At 33.8% G+C, this 20904-nt stretch overlaps 3 protein-coding genes across 6 annotated transcripts; 1 reads left to right on the forward strand and 2 right to left on the reverse strand.

Moving 5' to 3' along the window:
- Nucleotides 1-28: 28 nt before the first annotated feature.
- Nucleotides 29-5065, reverse strand: LOC103491551 (uncharacterized). Of its 4 annotated transcripts, none has more exons than XM_051085040.1 (4): nt 3196-5059; nt 1613-2310; nt 1192-1304; nt 29-491 (listed from the first exon to the last, which is right to left on the reverse strand). In XM_051085040.1, the coding sequence occupies exon 1, from the start codon at nt 4773-4775 to the stop codon at nt 3543-3545; it is 1233 nt and encodes a 410-aa protein (XP_050940997.1). In that variant the 5' UTR covers nt 4776-5059; the 3' UTR covers nt 29-491; nt 1192-1304; nt 1613-2310; nt 3196-3542. The 4 variants fall into 4 exon arrangements, with proteins under 4 accessions (XP_050940997.1, XP_050940996.1, XP_008449763.1 ...); XM_051085039.1 differs by having other exon boundaries at nt 29-502; XM_008451541.3 differs by having other exon boundaries at nt 29-502; nt 1192-2310; nt 3196-5065.
- Nucleotides 5066-6543: 1478 nt separating this feature from the next.
- Nucleotides 6544-7845, reverse strand: LOC103491678 (bifunctional fatty acid conjugase/Delta(12)-oleate desaturase-like). Its single transcript, XM_008451727.2, has 2 exons — nt 7588-7845; nt 6544-7367 (listed from the first exon to the last, which is right to left on the reverse strand). The coding sequence occupies exon 2, from the start codon at nt 7316-7318 to the stop codon at nt 6692-6694; it is 627 nt and encodes a 208-aa protein (XP_008449949.2). The 5' UTR covers nt 7319-7367; nt 7588-7845; the 3' UTR covers nt 6544-6691.
- An 8661-nt stretch (nt 7846-16506) lies between these two features.
- LOC103491549 (enoyl-[acyl-carrier-protein] reductase [NADH], chloroplastic-like) lies at nt 16507-20621 on the forward strand. The gene is made up of 13 exons (XM_008451539.3): nt 16507-16723; nt 17357-17667; nt 18132-18241; nt 18369-18424; nt 18507-18591; nt 18681-18728; nt 19031-19105; nt 19189-19300; nt 19434-19485; nt 19672-19723; nt 19810-19867; nt 20000-20098; nt 20188-20621. The coding sequence occupies exons 2-13, from the start codon at nt 17394-17396 to the stop codon at nt 20340-20342; spliced, it is 1176 nt and encodes a 391-aa protein (XP_008449761.1). The 5' UTR covers nt 16507-16723; nt 17357-17393; the 3' UTR covers nt 20343-20621.
- The last annotated feature ends 283 nt before the right edge of the window (nt 20622-20904 follow it).

A 20904-nucleotide genomic window follows, 5' to 3' on the forward strand; every position in this document is an offset into this window, starting at 1 on the left:
CAATAACCATGGAATTCGCACAAAACACTTCTTCAAGGAATACCTTACATTTACACAAAATTTATCATTTATGCAATCACTTCGGACGTGTAGGCCAATCCTTTACCACAGTTGATTTTTAAGATATGTTTTCATCGATTGGATGAAATATCCAAAAATATCAGAAATGCATACAAAAGATGCTTTCAATTTGCAATAAGGAAAGATATCTTGTTTGCTTCCTGATATGGAAATCTCCATCGAGTCTTCACAGTCTGCCTTTACATCCAAAACTATCATTACAGGTACAACTCTATTGTGCTGTCATTGGCTATGGTCTCGTTCCCAATCTTGGAACCTGTGTGCAAAATATTAGCCAACTTCTCATCCAAATCCTTGCATTCATTTACTTCTCCAAAACAAGTTTGCCTTTCATTTCTTCAATGTTTTGCTTTGACGTCTTCGAAAAGCTGTTCATCTATCGCTTACCCAATTTCATCCTTCACTATCACCTAATCTCCAACTCAAGACATAAAAGAAGGCATTGCAGATTCAGATCAACCATTTATAGTACATGTTTCAAGATACACAAAGCATTTATATACCCCACTACTAGTATGTCAAGTATAAATTACTCAAAGAACTAATAAAACTGATTATTAGCTAGCGTGAGAGAGGCATTCCTCCTAATTGACAGAACTACCTAAAGTTGGGCACAATCCATTACATAATTGAGCTTTGACACATCGGATTTGCAGCTCGAATATAAGGGTCTTAGTTAAGGGTGCATGCGGAATGCACCAAAAGAAAGTTTAGGTAAAGACAACCTTTGTTTCTTCAAAATTTTCAAATTTACTCCTCTTGGAAAGATCTAGCATGGCAAGTGGCAAATAAAATTCTACCATACAAAATAAACCTTTGTCGAAGAATGCCCAATATCAACAATGAACCTGAGACAACAGCACATCTACCCAAAAATGCAAATATTACAAACAAGGTTTGGGGAGCTTTGTTGAAAAGGGTATGTCATATGAAAAGTTCACGTAGCTTTATAAAGGATGTCTATACTAAGTGCATTATAAATGATGGACTTGATACTACACGCATTAAGTGCTAGTACAACAATATGAAGCATATACCAGAAAGTAAAAAATATAGCCTCCATTGTAACAAAACGACTATACTTCAGGAATGCATAAATCATAACCATACCTTCACTGTATGTCTCAGGCTCCCACTTTAATGATATGGTTTTGCGAGCCATTTTAGTTCACCACCTTATCCTCTTGCAGATACGCTCATGGGCACCCTATGCATTTTTTGGTCTTTCCTTTCAATGTAGAAGAACATGTAGTAAATTTTTGCCGCTACTATACTTATTGTAAGAAAGGGAGAGAGAATATCATCATTATCAATAATCACTTCCCTCTATCCTTCAATCAAAGCAATACATAATTTCAATCAAAATCAAATATGAGATTTTTATGTTACACAAGAAACCGTAAAGCTTCGAAAATTGGAAGATCACAATAAAGACAAAAAAGAGAGTGAAGGTCAGCCTTCCTTTTCCAAGATAATAACAATGGAAAATAGAATTCAATGATACCTTTAGGTTTAATAGCAAATGCCTTACCTCACAAATGTCAGACTTCTCTCTGCCTAAGAGAAGTGATGCCATTACTGCATACTGACTTCCAACACCAACAATTCAAGCACAATATTAAATTTAATATAACAACCAACTATAACAAGGCCAATGTAAGAGGAGAAATAGAGGTGACAAAGCCCCGCCATCGAGGAACAAAACGAAATAGAATTCACAAACCCAAGCCATCAAGGGAAGAAAGGAAATAGAATTGACATAAACCATGTGCGTACAAGTTATGAGGTATATTTCTCAATTAAAAGAAAAATCATAGGGAACTATCAACCGGTCAAAACAATTGCTTAAATTGATGGTTTACTACAAATCAAGATAAGTTCATTAGCAACATAAAGAGTTTATTTCTTGCTCGTAGTGGGACCGTTCTTAACTTTTTTTAATCTTCAATCATTAGAGTAAATCAAGAGTAACCAAATTACAACAATTCAGTGATGAGTTAGATAACAACTAGTGTTCACCGTTGGACCATATAGCTCTGACAACATCAACATCATCGTAATGGGCTACTACCATCAGCAACGCTAATTGATGTTGCCTTGGCTTAACTCATCAAGACCAAGAGGAAGAAAAGATCAGAGAAATCCGTTAACTCATATCATTCCCTGTCTCCTAGCCACGGCCCATCATACACCTTCACATTCTCTCACCACAAGCAATAATTACACTTCCTGCACCATAGAAATTTTACAGAAATAAATGAGGTATATTGATTTGGGTGAAATCGTGCTCAATTTACAAGCAGGCAGAGCAGGCATATGTTAAATTCGAAAATGATTTGTCAAAGTCAACAAAAACAAAGAACACAACAACTTGAAGTCACTGCTGTCGTCTTACATTAATGATTTCGTTTCTGGGGAATGAGACCAAATGCAAAATTGGGAAAGAAACACTAAAGAGAAAAGAAAGTTCATCTTCAATCTTAGAACCACTGAAGGGAAAATTCAAAAAGAAGATTCAAGTAAAAGACTGCATGGATTTGCAAGTTAGTTTTTCTACATCGACAGTGCAGTCTTGGAGCACTTTCTATTGACCAAAGACATGTTACAAATGTTACAGCCAAAGCACCAAATTGAAAAGAAAGGGGTAAGCATACAATTTATTGCGACTGAACTGAATTTGTTCAGCTTCACCATTAGAGGAAAAGAACTGCCTTAACTTTATCTTTAATTTATGATTTGCTCGAGGAGAATTTAATTCAAATTTATAACACGTTGGAATTATACGGATAGAAATTAAGCAGTTATACAAGGCAATTACAATGGTAATGAAGATATAATAGACAATGTTATAAAAGGAACACAATACAATAATATACAACTTTGAGAGAGCAGCTGTGTTGATGGAGAAAACGCCACAATGCATCTAAGACCCACATTGTTTTTATTAATCTTTTCTCCATAAGGAATGGATATTTTTTACTCAATCGAAAAATCTTTGAAAAACAAAAACTGAATTTTGGAAACTTTCTTCTGCGGCAATTGAATCTCGCGAGGTATATTCTACTTTTGTCAGAAATTTCTACAAGAACAGAGACGGGAGCTTCAGAACTGAACCTGAATACGACGGGAAGTTGTTTCAATGGCCGCCACTTCAATCTCAATGGCGGTGACTTTGAAGGTCAGGATCGTTAACTACTTTCTTGGTAAGCAAGCTAAGGCTATTCCATGGTGGGTGAGAGGTAAAAGAGATTTCAAGGAAAAGAAAGGGAACCGCTGGCTTTGAAATGAAAATGAAGGACAGCGAATTTGGTGTAAGAAATTAATTTCAATTAACCAAATAGATTGCAGTATATAATTGTCATCCGCCAGCACTCCCCTATTTTATCTGTATATTTTTCTTCCCATTTCTTAAATTTAAGTGTAATCAATACCCACAATTATGGTAGTGTATGCATTCCTATTTACGACTTCCCCTCAATCTCTAAGACTTTTTCATCTTCCTCCTTAGAATCAACATTAATATCTTGGTTTTGTCTAATTTCAGATACATACTCAATCTCCAAGCCTCCATCACTCTCATTCTCAGATACGTTCTCCACTACTTCCTCATTCACATCGTCGATAGCTGCGTTTCCCCCCTCGAGAAGTTGCAACTTCCTCCTCAACTCAACAACCTCAGTCTCCATAATAAAAAGTCTCTCCTTCAGTGTCAAGTTCTCCTCTTCCAACTGAGCTATATGGCTATCCTGATCATCAACCGTATTTTCCAAACAGTTATTGTACTCTACTCCGTAGTTCTGATATATCATCTCAAACCGGCTCAAGTCATGGTCCAATCTACGTTCTACCTCCAAATGTTCCTCTACGTCACTATCACTCGACCCACCACTACCTTCCTCTTCTTCTTCCACCTGCACTTCCGCCTTATTCTCAGAACCTCGAAGCCTAATTAACCCTTTCATTGATCCATAACCATCAACACCCCATTCTTCTTTCGCCATATCACCCAACGCCTCCCTTGAAGGGGAGAACATTGGAGAAGGGAGTACTGCTGGAGTTACAGGACAAGGAGACACAAGTGAAGCGATCCCACCAGACTTTTTTGCACGAATTATAAAAGACGAGGTATTCCGAGGTGCATAAGGTGCAAACCTGTTGTTGAACTTCTTTTTTGAATAGAACTTACGAGCTTTGTTACGATTTTGAGACTGCAACTCATAAAGACTTGGAGGTTGATACCCACCACCATTATTTTGAGCACTTAGAGAACCCGGTAAGGGTTTTACCGATCTCCTATTGTTTGTCCTCTTGTCACTAACACCTTTTCCCTTCCAATTGCCTCGCCCCGACCCTGACTGCTTCATATTTCCATAGTTAGGCTTCGGGAAGTTGCGGAACTTCTTGTTAGGATCCAAAGGAGCCTGCGGGTGACCCCATACCTTATAGTTGCCATTCATCATAGGCGGCTGAGTCTGACTGATGATCCTCCCGGACTGCAACATGGCCTGAGGCTGCTGCGGCAAAAGATTCGGCGAAATTCTCTGAGAATGGTTCATCACCTGGCTTTGATTCAGAAACTGAGGTTGATTAATCACCTGTTGTTGGTTGATCACATGAGGAGGCTGGTTTGCCATCTGCGGATGGTTCATACTAATCATTTGAGCTTGATTTATCATCGAATTCTGATCGTTCATTGTACAACTAAATCGAATCCAAAGCTTTGCAGAAGAAATAAAACCCTAACAAATTAAAGATCGATCGATAAAAGATCGAAAAATCGTCAAGCAGATCGAGAACTAGAACGCCCTAATCGCAAGCCTGAAACAATAATCAAAATATTCGCAAATGAATTAACCCAAGTCTAGAAAATTCCTTATGTATCGTTATAGATTTCGCTCGCAATTTTTCTCTATACGTCTTTTCTTTTACACCTTTTCTCCAATCTCTAGGGAATTTTGATTTCTTGAGAAAGCTGTTTAGAGTCGGTCTACGCGCTCCCCTTCCAACTAATTTATAGAGAGAAGACGACAGATAGACGGTGATGATTAGCCATCAGATGGAATTTGGTGATGACATGTGTCATACCTTTCCTAATCGGAAGAAGTTTATTGTGACAAAATTACACATCTCTCCTCGTCTTTCACATTATTTCCAAACCTACCATCTCTCATTATTATGGTTGGGCCAATTCCACCTAGGACAATATAAGCCCAGACCCAATTATAATTTCATGTTCTAAGCCAGGCCCAATTATAATTTCATGTTTAATTTTCAATGTACCAATTATATTTAAAAGGGATAGTTGCAAATTTAGCAATTATATTCAAAATAATTAATTATCTAGCAACATTTTAAAAAAATTGCAAATATAGCAAAATCTGTCAAAATATATCAATGATAGGAGTCTATCACCGATAGACCATGTAGCAAATGTTGATCTATCACTGATAAAGCATAAGAGTCTATCAACGATAGAAGTGTATCACTGATAGATTTTGCTATATTTGCAATTTTTTTAAAATATTGCTACATACTTAATAATTATTCTAAAAATTGCTACCTATTATAATTACCCTATTTAAAAATAATTAAATATATAGTAATATTTTTAAAAAATTACAAATATAGTAAAATATAAATCATAAGAGTCTATTAACTATAGAAGTGACCGATAGACTTTGCTATATTTGTAATTTTTTTAAAATATTGCTACGTACTTAATAATTATTCTAAAAATTGCTATCCATTATAATTACTCTTACTTTTTTTGTTTTATAAAAAGTTGTAAAATTACTTTGGTAAACATTTCATTTTCTTTTTCTGTTTTTAAAATCTTTTTTAATATTTTGTTTGTTTTTTAAAAACAAAATGTATTTTTTACCATCTTTTTATTTTCAATTTTTCTTTTTAATTTTGAAAATTAAGTTTTTTATTTAAAAAAATAATAAAAGAAAATCAATTATAAAGCATACTTGTTTTATAAAATTAATTTTCAAAAACAAACAACAGAATCACACATAAGTGATAATAAAAATTTTCATCACTGATTCAACATTTTTAAAATATTTGATTATCTTTTTTATTAGCTTCAAAAGTTCAACTTTATTTCGTTATTTATTAATTTTGAGATGATAAGTCTAACTTTGTTTTATTATTTATTAATTTTGAGATGATATCAATTTAATATGTGATGTTTTTAAATTAATGTTTCACAAATATATTTTAAGAGATTTATTTTACTTTCCTTAAAGGTTTTGGAAAGAAACCATATTTCATAAAGTTTATAACATAAACTTCCCTCAAATTTGTATATTTGATTTGAGATAGTCGTATTTGTATCAATTTTCAAACTAAATATTTTGATCTTTTCGTAAGATAATGTTAAACACTAATCGTGAAAAAGATATTTATAAAGATAGATAAAAGTTGATTAATATCTATTAATATACTAATGGATATGGATAGATAAATATTTTTATTTAAAAGTGCTCCTTCTTTTTTATATATTCATAATGTTAATTGGATATATATAGGAGTATGCTTTGGAACAACTTATACATAGAATATGAATACGATGAAACACCAAAACCAAGAGATAAATTAAAGTTATTCAAAGCTTGTTACGAAACCAAAACACCCCTTTACTTCTAAAACCTTCTGAATCCCCCTCCTCATTATCATCTTCCTCTACATAAACACATTCTCTAAACTCCCTCCATGCAGCCTTCAAGATAGGCGTCTCATCAAACTGATAGTACTCTCCCAGCACTTCCTTCACCGCTCTCGTCGCCTCCGCCGCGTTGTAATGCGGCATTGAAGGGAACAAGTGATGAATCACATGTGTATCCGTTATATTATGTAACATTTTATTCAAAATCTTCCCGTAATCTCTATCAACCGTGACTAAATTCCCTCTCAGCCAATCCCACTGACTAGAATCGTAATACGGCAATGAAGGGTGTGTATGTTGTAAAGATGATATCAACACCACAAACACATTCATAACAGTTAAAGGCAGTAAGTACAGTCGAATGACCCACGTGATTCCTTTTGTAACAGCCAATTTGTAGAGTAAGTATAAAATGGTTAAGACTCCCGCATTGGATATTTGAACTTGAAGTCGTTCCTTTTCGGTGAATATTGGGCTGTTTGGATCGTAGTGGCTGGTGAATCTATCATAGACACGGCCTGAATTGTTGAAGGCTAAGTACATTGGCCAGCCAAGTGTGAGGGTCATGACAATAATGAAGAGTCTAGCGGGTGGGTTGGTTAAGTGTTTGAAATACCTGCAAATTTTAACTTCATGATTATACACCATAGAAAGCTTCATTGTATAAAATAATAAGAGACAACATTTTGAACTAGACAATTTTCACAACAAGTAAATGAGTTAGAATAGCTAGCTAGAATAGCATACTTTGATCTGAATCATAAAATAACCTATAATTAATAAATATCGGTCACATTAACGATGACATTAAATTTAAATTAAACCTAACACAATACCAAGGGATTTTGGATTTGAGCTTGGGGACGAAGACCTCGTCGCGGTTGAGGGATGCAGTGTTGGCATGGTGGCGGCGGTGGCTGATTTTGAAAGAGAAGTAAGGGATGAGGAGGGAAGAATGGAGGAGGAAGCCAACGAGGTCGTCTAGGAATTGGTAATCACTGAAGGCATGATGGCCACATTCATGAGCGATGACCCAGAGGCCGGTGAAGACGATGCCTTGAGAGAGCCAATAAAGAGGCCAAGCTAAGTAGTGAAGCAGTAGTGGGTGGGGAAGGGTGTGGAAATAGGTGGTGGCTACGTAATAAAAAGTAGAGAGAAGGATGGAGTCGAAGATTACGTAAGAGAAGGAACGGTAGAGGGAACGATTGAAGCAATGGGATGGAATGGATTTCTTGATTTGTGTGAAGGTGAAGGGAGGCTTGGTATGTGTAATGCGCTCCCCCAATGCTAATTTGCTTCTACTTGGGCTTCGTTTCCTCATTTCTCTATTTCTTTTCACTACCTCTCACCCTCACCCCTACGTTGCTTCTTTAAATAATATTTAAAATTTGCAATCTCTTGATCGCCACTCACCTCGTCATTTTAATAAGATATATCTGTTACTCTTCTCAAATTTCATCTTATATAAGACGATGGTATAAAAGTCCATAAAATATTCAGATCACACGTTCAGTCCTAAAAACAAAAAGTTAAAATCTCATTCAAAAATAGAGAATCATCGGAATATCTCTAGGTGGACACCTCCTTATCACTCTTATTATTCCCGTTTCATTTACCATTAACATCCTGATCATCACTATCCGTCTTTACGTACACTAATAATGAAAATTTGGTCATATGCTAATTCTTTTAGCCCAAGTTGTAAGAACCATCGTTAAAATATGATAGTAGTTTCAATTATATATTTAAACTATCGAACTTATCCCAAATTTTAAAATTGGATTTTTAACTTATATAATTGTATAAATTGTAGTGACTATATAAATTTTAGGGATTCAACTTTATCGTTTGTGAGTCCAAATTTTTATAATTATTGTAAGCTCGAGAGTTTAATTATTGTAACACTTTTAAAAGTTTAAGAATCAAATTGTTATCATTAAAAGCTTGAGAGAGTGTCGTTGCAACTACCATCATGTTTTAAGGTTGGTTTTCGTAATTTGTCTTAAATGAAAAAAGATGGATTTTTTAATTGTTTTTATTGAGGAAGGAAATAGGTTGTAGCCAAATGCAACTTTGAGTTTGAATATTTAAAGACTCCACATTGAAAAAAAATTAGAGTTTGTTGACCTATATGCTTTTCTCATAATATATTGCTTTGGAGTGAACATATTGATTTTTAAATTGTAATCAATTATAATTTAAAAGATTGAATCCATATTATAGATAAATTCTAATAATTTATCGAAGGAAGATTGAACTATATTATTTGCTATTGAATAATGATTAGGTGCAACTACGCAGTTCATTTCCTATACAAAATATAGAAAAAAACTGACATGTGTGACAAACTTTGTTGCACGTTATTTGTCTTCGATAGATATCTAATTGCACCCAAATTTTGTTTTTGTTTGGTATTATAGAAGGAAACCAAACACTTGTCAAAAAGAAAAGGGTTCAAAATGAGATGTATATGCTTATGTGATGGCTCTCACAACTTAGAGGGTATGTGTGAGGCTTGGTGAGGGAAAACAACAGAGAATTAAGCATATAGATTTGACATATTTCATTTGGGATCTGTTGTGTTACTGTTTTTAGAAATTTCCACATGGTATTTTAATTGCACTGATTTTCTACAAGTGCACAAACATGCACAACATTTTGTGCCTCTCCTTTGTAGGCCATGCAAATTTACACGTACGTCTATTCTTTTTAGAGAAAGTTAGCCACAACATTTATGTTCTCTTCTCTCAATTCATTGCAACAAGTGTTTTTGAATCAACTTTATCTTTAGAGGCTTATCTTGGAAGACAATAAAACCCTAGAAAATGTGCAAATCGCATTCACGTATATAATATATTTCATCGTTTCCTTTTTCAAACTTCGATAATTTTACTCGTTAGAGGATAAACTAGCCTAACTAAACCGGTGATTAATTTCTATAATCGACTATCATAGATAAGCATTATACAACCCTAAATAAGTGTCCACAGGAAGAATTTGCATTCTTTTGGTATCTCAGCCTTCCAAAGAGTTTTGTATAAATTTAGTTGGAAACTAGCAGAGCAAGGATTGGTTTCAACTATTTCTTTTTTGACAGATGCCGTGTCAAAGATGTCATTTGAATTTATCTTCCAAATAGGTCGAGAGGCTCCTCTTTCTTGCAGAGTCACTGAAAGCATAGATTTGATGCCCAGGTGCCAAGAGGGTGTCCATCTAGTAGAGATGTCCGAATGCACTCAATTGACCCATAATATCCTTTTTCAAAAAAAAAAAATTACCCTTTTTTACGTGAATCTAATATAAACTAGCCAACTAAAAACAACAATAATTATCAAGCAAAGACATGAGCAGTCGAAAAATCCTCACACCATGAAGTCAAAATAATGAACACAACATGTTCTTCCTAATCACATACTAAAGACATACACGAGATATTATATCTCGAGATTAATGACATGCAACGAATGACAACAATAAATTAGAAAGATATCACTTGATCTAATGACAACCAATTACCCCATTGTAATCTGACTTTAGTAGCTCCTAAAAAAAATCAACCGTCCTTTTTCTCGATTTTCTCTCTACTATCGTCATTCTATTTCTTGGTCATGCACATTACTCAAACGAACGAGGTTTTTATATATATCAAAGCTGAATTGTTAAAAGAGAAATTATCCTTGAACTTTGTATATATTTTTTTCTAAGCAGTATAATTAAACTTTCAAAAATTTCAAGAATATCGTTAAGATTAATTTTGAATGAAACCGGGACAATATTTCGTAAAAAATGTCCTACGATTGATTTTCCATTTAAATTTCAAAACACAGTGATCCTAACAGTAAAATCCAAACATGTTTTTTTTTTTGAGTCATTGGAAAGTACTTTTTCACAGTAAAATCCAAACATGTTTTTGAGTCATCGGAAATTACTTTAATTTTTATGTTACAAAATCGTTTTTAAAAGTATAGACACAAACAAAACGTTAATATGGCATGAAAATCACTTTTAACAAAACATTTATTAATAAAAATCAATTTTGTTAACTAGTTTCTAAAAACACTCTCAGATATGCCTTCCATAACCTGGTTTAACTTTTTCAAGAAAAATGACTAATGAGGATACTCATTCCATGGAGTGGCAAAAAAGAGCTAGGTTGAGCTTTGTATTTTAAGTATATGTACAAGGTCTTATGTATATAAGTTGAGAAAACAAGTAACAAAAAGAAAGAAAAATATTTGGTTGTATCAAGGAATGCACCTATATATTGTTGTGTATTCCAGCAAATTCTTTTGATCGTTTCTTAGGAAACGTTTTATTTATCCCTTTGATATAAGTCTTAAACTAACACTCCTTTCTCACTTATGAGTTTGAAACATAAAGAAGAGAGCCAATTAACAAGTGGAGATGTAAATGTATATTAGAGAGGAAATCATAACATTACAAGGACTTGAATCTAAGATATCATAAAACAAGATGCTACCACGTAAGTAATTAAGATATAGCAATATAAGAATAGATTCGTCGAGGTACGTTATATCAACTCAGAGATTTTAACCGTTAAATGAAAAAAAAAAAAAGAAAGACATTATTAGGGCGTAGTTAAAGTTAGGGTAATTAATAGTTTTAAGCAAAGCCAGATGGACACACAGGCTACAAGAAATAGACAATAATTTGGATAAAGGCGAAGGCAAGGAAGGGATCTCGTGTGATTGGAAAACAGACGAATGGTGATAATAAGGTTACCATAAAAGTTATGAAAATTTTAATTGGACAAACCATAGTTTTTGTTCAACGTATAACCCCATGGTAACTTGGTGTCCCTAAATTTCATAAATCTAATCTCTGCTTCCAACCTGTCTTTCTCATTCATCTAAATCCCCTTTGACTTACACCTGGAATTCCTTAACAAAACAACACATTATTTTGCTTATGGGATCAATCATCATTTATATTCCCCCCCTCTTTTTCTGTGTACAAAACACCCAGATTCTTCTAATTCCACCATAAGAGAGAAACCTGAAATTTATCACCTACAGCCTAGTATCTTCCATGCCATTGTAGCGTTTAGGGCGTAGAGGTAGATGACATCCAAATGAAAAGATTTTATAAGTATGAAAAACTCAAACTGAAGAAAAAAAAAATGAGCTAAAAAGATTTATGTTTAGTTGATGAACTTATAACTTTGAGTCAATTACGAATTTAACACTTCTGATATACCATTTAACTTTGTTGGCATTTCAGACCTAATGAACATTTCAATTCAACTCTCTGTCTCTTGAGTACTGTAGCTTTAGACTGATGATTATTTTCCAGTTTGTCTCTACTCGAAAGACCATTTTGTCCATTTCTACTTTAATTGTCACCCTTCCAGCTTGTCAAATACATCAGTTTTTAAGATTTTCGTGCACCCCATATCATTAATCCCTTCCTAAGCTGATTTTCCTTTGTTTATATATATATATTACACTTAACACTTAAACACTCATACTAAGAAGAAAAATTAAAATGGAGTCTCATCAAATATGGCGTCAAATGAAAAGCCATGAATATGATCATCACCGTCGGTTTCAATCAGAAAGTCAGGTGGATCTGACACTCCGACTTGGATTTCCCAATGGCAGTGCCGGTGAACGTCCTGATATTGATCATCATCATAATAATAATCCATTCTTCTCCACACCATTTCATGCTCTTCAAACCCATCAGGTTTGCTATTAATTTAATTTAATTTGCTTCTCATTTATTATTGTTTCTTATTTATTTTATGAACAGTTATTTGAATTTGCATGATTTTTTTTTCTTTCTCAATGTAATAAAATAAAATAGTGTGGGGTAGAGTTTGGAATCTCCGATTTAAGAAAAGGATTAGAATAAATGACTTGATCAATTTGCTTAATTATATTAAATATTAACTCTGCTCACAAATCTCATACTTAGCCTATGCATTTTTCAAAAGCTATTATTATGCTAATATATCTGCTTAAACCCTATTTAGGATTTTGTTTTATTTTTTATGGATGATTTGACTAAATTTTTTGAATGCAAAGTGTGTACGTGATCTCTCTTGCTATTAATTAACCTTTCATCTTAATTAATATACTATTTTTACCCAGATTTTAACCATTTCAATTTTGGTTTTTCGAAAAAAAAAAAATTGGTACGTGCAAAGACTTATAATCAAATGTATAACAAATTGCGATATAAGTTGTAGTTGGTATGGGAAGACATTTGCAATTTGATTTAGACACCCATTTTCAAAGATTACAATCCCTGCACCATTGCTCTCAGTTTTAGTTGCTCTTTTAGATTAATGGCTGTTTGTCCGCTTGGGTTTATCTCTAGTCCTTTTACCTCTATTCTTATTGAATATCATTTATCGGAGAATGATTATAGAGGATGTCTGGGTGCATATATTTTCTAACCCGTACATTTCATTTTTTTTAAAAAAAGAAAGTTGTAATATAGCGTCAATTTTAATGGTGATAGATGCATACGAGAGCTACTTTTAAATTGTGCTATATTTATAATTTCTTTTGCACTATATTATATTTGTTAATATTTTGAGCTTGTTTACTATATTTAAGGTCACATTCAAGTTAGTAAATATCAAATATATGATAATTAAACATGTATACAACTCTTATTAAATGGTAACATGTGCAAATTCAAATTGGAACTATAATATATATCATTGATTGATCCAAATACAGTATAATAATTAAGCAAATTCTAAACCCAAATGGATGACTTAGTTGTGAATGAAATGAATCAGATGACCGCGAACAATCAAGGGTTAGCCAGAAATAATGAGATGATGAGTGAACCAAATTACAACCCTCACCAAATTGTATGGTCAAAAGATCTAAAAACCTATGTTCTTAAGTCAAATAATTATGGGCAGCTTCATCCAAGTTCATACAGTACTACTACTCATCAAGCAAAGCCCATAGCCACCAGCACTCCAAATAACAGTACCCCAAATCTTCCTCTTCCAAAAAAAGGGCACAATAATGACCTATACACACTCCTCAACCCTGCTTCTAGAATATCAGATGATCATGAAGCCGAAGCTTCCTCCGGTGGTCGGCGGAAAGGGTCGCGACGACGTCGAGCTTCAGCCACCAATGATGTCGAGAGAAGGTGTACCAATTACAATTGCAACACCAACTTCACACCCATGTGGCGTAAAGGTCCTCTTGGTCCTAAGGTACATACATATTTGATTAGAATCACAATGTTTAAATCGACTCTACTTGTATATTTACTTAAAATTACTCTCTGATTTTAACTGATGGACAGTTTCTAAAGTGATTTTAAAAATGAAAAAGCTACTACAAGTATAATACTGACTTGTAGACTATATTAATGAGTGTAATGAATATTTCAGAGCCTTTGCAATGCATGCGGAATAAGGTATAGAAAAGAAACGATGAATAAAGAAGCAATGGCAGCAGAAAACAGCAACGGCTAGGCTGGGGTGCCCAAAATCAGGAGACCTATTTTTCTTGAACGTTTTTTATCTGCATTGCGTCGGGTTCTTTTTTATTTGAAGCAATGCATGTTTTATTTTAAGAATTTGATTTGTGTCTTCATCCCTTTTCAATTAATTGTTGAAGCTCAGTTTGGTTAAATGCATTTATTTACCCTTCAATTATTGTATATGATCATTATTACTATAGCATTTATATAGAAGGTATGTTTGGTTGGGTAGCAACTTAAATTAATTTGAGCTTGATAAAAGAAATTATTACTTCAATTTAGGCGATCACCAAAAACTCAACTGATCGTAAATGAACGAAAATGCTCTCTCTCCATCAATGGCACTCGATCATCCATGTTAGGGTTAGTGTCTTCATTTACATATACTTTTAATTATCGAATGCCACTCATATTAGGGCGTAATAACTATCTTCATTAACACTACCATTTAAGCAAAATGCCATCATTTTATGAAAGGTAATACTTCGTTGTTAACCTGTCTAATAAGTCACAAATGTCTGAAAATTGCATGAACTTTCAACTTGTATACAATAGGTTTCATATCATAGTAAAAAGTTAAAACTAATTATTTTATTAAACAAAAAAATAAACCTTGTATCTAATGAAGCACAAGGATCTAAATATCGCTATCCATATAAATATCAGTAATCTTAAAGTTAAGTTTATGGTTCAGTGTTTAATATGGTTTTCATAACGTTTGATAATTAAAGTGATTTTGAAAATTACATAAGTGATTTTAACTATTTCAGAATCGCCTCTAAACACACATAATCTTAGATTGATTAAGGAAGATAAGTGTGTGCGCATAATTAAATTCTTCCTATACCTAATAGTATTCTCGAGTCCAAACCATCGTAGTTTGTTCACTTTGAGTTTCCCATCCTCGTTCGTTCACTCAGAGTTCACCCAGATCGTCGATTCGTTCACTCAGAATTCACCTAGATCGTCGATTCATCCATGTCGTTCCAGTTATATTATGCTCGCGCCCCTCACCTGATTGCCTCACGTAGTCCATTTCCCACCTACAACTCACACAGCAGGAAAAGGAGAAAAGAGATGTAGGTGGAAGAAATAAGCTTGAAGAATAGAGAGAGAATATGCTTGCGTAGGTGAGAGCTAAATGGTAAATAGCCATTGATATTAGTGCAAATAGATATATAAGGCCAATATCGTTTTCTTTTTTTTGTAACGTAAATGAAATAATGTTCAAGACACACTAACCTAATATAAGTTTATTTTTAAGACCTTTTGTGTAAAACCCGTAGGAAAATTACAAAAATTTAGAAAATAGCAGTCCATACAACCTCTTGTTTACATATTACAAATATGACAAATAACTAGATATACAAAAGAGATTAAATGACTATCAGAAAACTATCTGTTTTAAAATTTGCTACTTTTATAATTTAGAAAATGGAATGATATGAACTCTATTACTATAAAATATTTTTGCTATTTTTGCAAACGTCCCAAGAAAAAAAGAAAAAGGAAAGGGGATGATGGTAAGTGTAAGACATAAATGGGATATATGAGTGTGTGAGAGGTAAAATGGTATTTCTTTTAGTGTAGTAGGGAGCTAGGGATAGAGATAATTTGACATTTTTACCCTATGAGAGAATTTCCCAATTGAGAAATTTAGGCAAATTTATTTTTAAATTGATTTTGTTGTTCCTTATTTTGTTCAATGAAATTGGTGAATATTCTTACTTTTTTTAATTTAATGAAACATTTTTTTTAGTACGCTAATTAATTAACATTTTGATTAGTGATATAAATGATAAATTATTGAACAATAAAAAGCCCTAATACAAAATTGAAAACTAGTATAGTTTGGTGTGTTATAATTAAACCTAATTGAATTTTCATCGTCCTATAAACTATTGAACTAAAATCGGTTAGGATTCAAAAACCTAATTATATAATTTAAATCAAAGTAATATTGCTTTATATGAATAGTACAAATTTAATGGTGACGTATATATATATTTGAAAAGTATCAATTTTTATGGTTTATCAATAAACTGAATAAATTATAATTAGTGTATAAATACAAATAAAATTTTATTGCATTCTTTCGTAAAAATATGTTATGATATTTTGTTATATTTATAAATATTTTTATTTTAATATTGAACAAAACCTATGTACATTTTATTTTCAAAACTAAGCCTTTTATTGTTAAACCTAATATTGGGGTTATCTTTTTCTAAAGAAAAAAGGACTTTTAATTTTTTTCTTAAAAAGGGAAATTGAGAGCATAGTGTTAATGTGCGATCTACTTTGCTGACTGTCGACATTTTCCAAGTGCCCAACCCTTTCCATCATTGTTATCATCGAAGCTCCTATAAGCTGTTGCTTCACCATTCTTGTTTCCTATTTCATTTCTCTTCCTCGCCTCTTGGGAAAACCCCTGCTTTGTAATTGCTCCAAAATTCCATCTTTCTCTACATTGCGCTTCTCTATCGCAAAAATGTAAGCAATTCATCTCTCTTCTTCAACTCCAATGCTCACCTTTTAACGGCTCAAACCTTGTTTCCACCTTTTGTTTATTTAATTTCCTGCTGCAATCTTAACTTCTAGATCTGTAGGCTTGTTTATTATTGGAATTTTCTCACTCTCTTGAATTTCTGTTTCCAAATGCGAGGTATGCAATGGAGATACATTCTGTTGTACTTCATTGGATACTAGTGCGCCAGTCTCTAGTCTGTTTTACTTATTTTGTTGACTGAGTGATCTAGATTCGTTATGTTATGCCCATGTGTTATCTGGGTAATTGTGGAAAAGAAGTAGCTGGGGTTTAGAAAAACCAATGCTATAATAAAATTGTGTCGTTCTGTTTCGAAATGAGTCTTCTACATATGTACAGAAACGGGTTTCGTCTTTTTTTGATTAATCGGGTTCATTAATACATAAATGTAACTGAACTAGCTTGGCAATTCTTGTTGCGACTTGGCACTTTGGATCTGAATATTAGTTATATTAGTGAAGTACTATATCCAAGTCGTTTTTTCCCCGGTTCCAATGAACTTCATTTAAGTGAAATGGTCTTTTATTTAACATTTGAAGCTCGACTTCCTTATTGTTTCCGTGGTTTAAATTATGCAGATCTCGATTTTCATTAACGAGATACCAGTTCCTGAAGATGGCAGCAGCAGCTTCTAACCTTCAGATAGCGACACTAAGACACTGCCAATTGCCGTCTAGGAAAGGGTTCAAACCATCTGGAACAACCCTTGGCAGTTGTTCTAAAGTACCATCATGGGCTAAGCTTTCGAGTTGTAGCAATATATCATCTTTACCATTTTTCCAGCGGAAGTTTGTTTCATCTTCTGTGAAATATGAGAGAACTGTAACCAAAGCAATGGCTGAAGCTAGTGAGAGTAAGCCTGGCTCTGGGCTGTCAATTGATTTAAAAGGTTAAATTTCTTGCGATTTTTTTTATTTTTTTTATTTTGTTGCTCTGGTTTACATATGTTGTGTATACTTTTCTGTTTCTGTATTCATTTCCGTCTTCTTGGTTCACTTGCCTTTAATAAATTGTGGCCTTCATCCATAGTGCTTCCCGGGGATTCTACGAACTGTACTCCCTTTGTGTGGGGGGCTTGGTTTTTTTCATGCCTCTGTAAACTCTTTCATTCTCTTCAGGAAAACTTAATATCTTATTAAAAAAACTAGAATTTTTGAATTTAGTACCAACTATTATTCACATTATGATGTCAGACCCTGTCACGTTTGATGTACAAGGGGGATTTTGAATTTGCTGTTACTTTATTTTCACGTTGTGTATCTGAGGTTATTCTTTCTCATATCTAGGCATGAAATACTTGAAAAGTAACAAGTACTAGAAAGTTTTCAATGAACCTCGCTTTCTCATGTGTAGGTAAGAGAGCATTTATTGCTGGTGTAGCTGATGATAATGGATATGGTTGGGCAATTGCAAAATCTCTGGCAGCGGCTGGTGCTGAAATTCTTGTTGGCACGTGGGTGCCTGTAAGTGAAGCTCAGATTGTTAATGTTTTATTTCTTATTTGCACTTCTTCCCAAGAAAACAAAAAAACATTAATCTTTTGGTTCTCCCTTAGGCCCATGTTTAGTATTAGAACTTTTTCTTGTTCAGGCCTTGAACATTTTTGAATCCAGCTTGAGACGTGGAAAGTTTGATGAATCACGAGTGTAAGATATTATTCTTATTTTTGTCCATGTTTTTACTAAAATAAAGTTCTATTATCCTCCTAACTATTGTTTGATATTCCAGACTCCCTGATGGATCTCTCATGGAGATCACAAAAGTATATCCTCTAGATGCAGTTTTTGATAGTCCTGAAGATGTTCCCGAAGATGTAATTTAGTAATCTCTAATTGGCAATGTAAATTTTTTACGCTTTGATTTTGTCTGTGTTAAACATGTTTGTTTCTCCCATCCGTGCAGATAAAAACAAACAAACGGTACGCTGGATCCTCAAATTGGACTGTAAAGGTACACACATAACTTCCCTTCCTATCCAATACTTCTATGTAGAAAAGCTCTATTAAACAATACGGTAGATTGTCTGTGTGAATGAATTTGAAGAATCTGATTAACTACAAGATAATACATCTCATAAATCCAAAAGCCAAGTAGAAAGTATCTGTGTTATATGCACGGTAGTGTCTCTTGAATCAAGCGTGCCAAAGTTTGATCAAGTCTTTGAGTTATTGTTTCCTTGAACCTATCTGATGTATTTGCATAATTTCATGCTTCCACTTTAATGATATGGCTACTCTTAAACCATCTTGCAGGAAGTTGCTGAGTCTGTGAAGCAAGACTTTGGCAGCATTGACATTCTTGTGCACTCCCTTGCTAATGGACCGGAGGTATTTAGCTAGTAGGTTTCATTCAATAATAGCTTTTCATCTCTTGCTTGTCTTCTTTAAAACAAAGTTGCTCTCTATAATAGGTAACAAAACCTCTGTTGGAGACGTCTCGAAATGGTTATCTAGCAGCTTTATCCGCATCAAGCTACTCTTATATATCTCTACTGAAGCATTTTGTTCCAATCATTAATCCAGGTATGTTAAAATATTTCCATTAAAGACTTTGCTATTACCTCACACACTGTTATTGAAGCTTTTATATTTCCAGTTATTTGAGGAGAGGCAACGAAAACAAACATATAAAAGAAAACTTTGGTTTTTGTTATAGGTGGTTCTTCATTATCTCTCACATACATAGCATCTGAAAGGATCATTCCTGGGTATGTATGTAACATGTTTGGTTGGCAACCCTATAATAAAAAAAAATGCTTAGGCTTCCCCATTTGCTTTTTTGACAACTCTTCTCAAATAGACTACAGTTCTCTTATAAATAAGTTATGTTTGTTTGGTGGTTTCTATCATAAAAAATTCACTTATATATCATTATGATGGAATTCTTATTTCAGATATGGAGGTGGCATGAGTTCTGCCAAAGCTGCTTTGGAGAGTGATACACGAGTAAAAATTTCTCCCTCTATTCTCTTTCTGTGGGGCTGGAACTATTCGTTCTCAGTTCTCACCACGATGAATTATTATTCTTGTAGGTACTTGCTTTTGAAGCTGGAAGAAAACACAAAATTAGAGTGAACACAATATCTGCTGGTATATTTTTCCCTTTATTTATTTATTTTTCCCTTGCTGTTTTTTCTCTAGACATTGGATAGTTCATGTTGTGTTCCACGTGGAATCTCTTGAAGTCTACTATAATAATATTGATTTCCTGCTTGTGTTCAGGTCCACTAAGAAGTCGAGCTGCAAAAGCAATTGGTTTTATTGACATGATGATTGACTATTCATCAGCCAATGCACCCTTGCAGAAAGAACTATCTGCCGGTAAAAATTCCATTAATTCTTTCGTACATGTTCCTTTTTTCACCTTACCATCTTAGATTCATACTGAAATGCTACCTTTTGTTAAACAGAGGAGGTGGGGAATGCAGCTGCCTTCTTGGCATCACCTCTGGCTTCTGCCATTACCGGAGCTGTTATCTACGTCGATAATGGTTTGAACGCAATGGGCGTAGGAGTCGATAGCCCGATATTTAAGGATCTAGATATTCCAACAGACAAGCATTAGATTTGCTTGCAGATTGGTTGGGTAGATGGAATCGGTACTGTGGGATTGGCTTTGGCAAGCTGCCACGATTTTGGATTTTTGTTTCTAATCATGCTCTTTGTATTTGCCACAAGCGTAGTTCAAAATCACTCACATCTGAATGCTAGGCATTGCTTTAGTACGTTACGATTGAGAGTAGTACATCCTCGACATTCCCCTTTTCTGTTTTTTGAGGGTATCCTAGACATTCTGATGACGAAGAAACACTTATTTATAACTTCTCGTTTGATTTGGCTACAATTTGAATTGGGTATCTGTAGATTTTAGCAAGCTATCTTCGAAATCTGAAATTGGTTCTAAGTAGGCGAAAGCCTTTTAGCATATTGAGAAAGTTATTCCAAAAGAATGTGTGGTTCTATGAGATAGCATTATTTCAGAATCATACTCTGCCTCTCGCATCAAGTTTTTCATGCTATTCGTTCCTATGATTTATAATTACAATTTAGTTCTTGTGGTTTCAAAAATAATTTTCAAGTAATAGAGAACAAAGTTACAATCTAACAACACTTTGGCCATCTAATTC

This window comes from Cucumis melo, chromosome 5 (genome assembly GCF_025177605.1).
Source record: "Cucumis melo cultivar AY chromosome 5, USDA_Cmelo_AY_1.0, whole genome shotgun sequence".
In the NCBI taxonomy this organism is placed as follows: Eukaryota; Viridiplantae; Streptophyta; class Magnoliopsida; order Cucurbitales; family Cucurbitaceae; genus Cucumis; species Cucumis melo.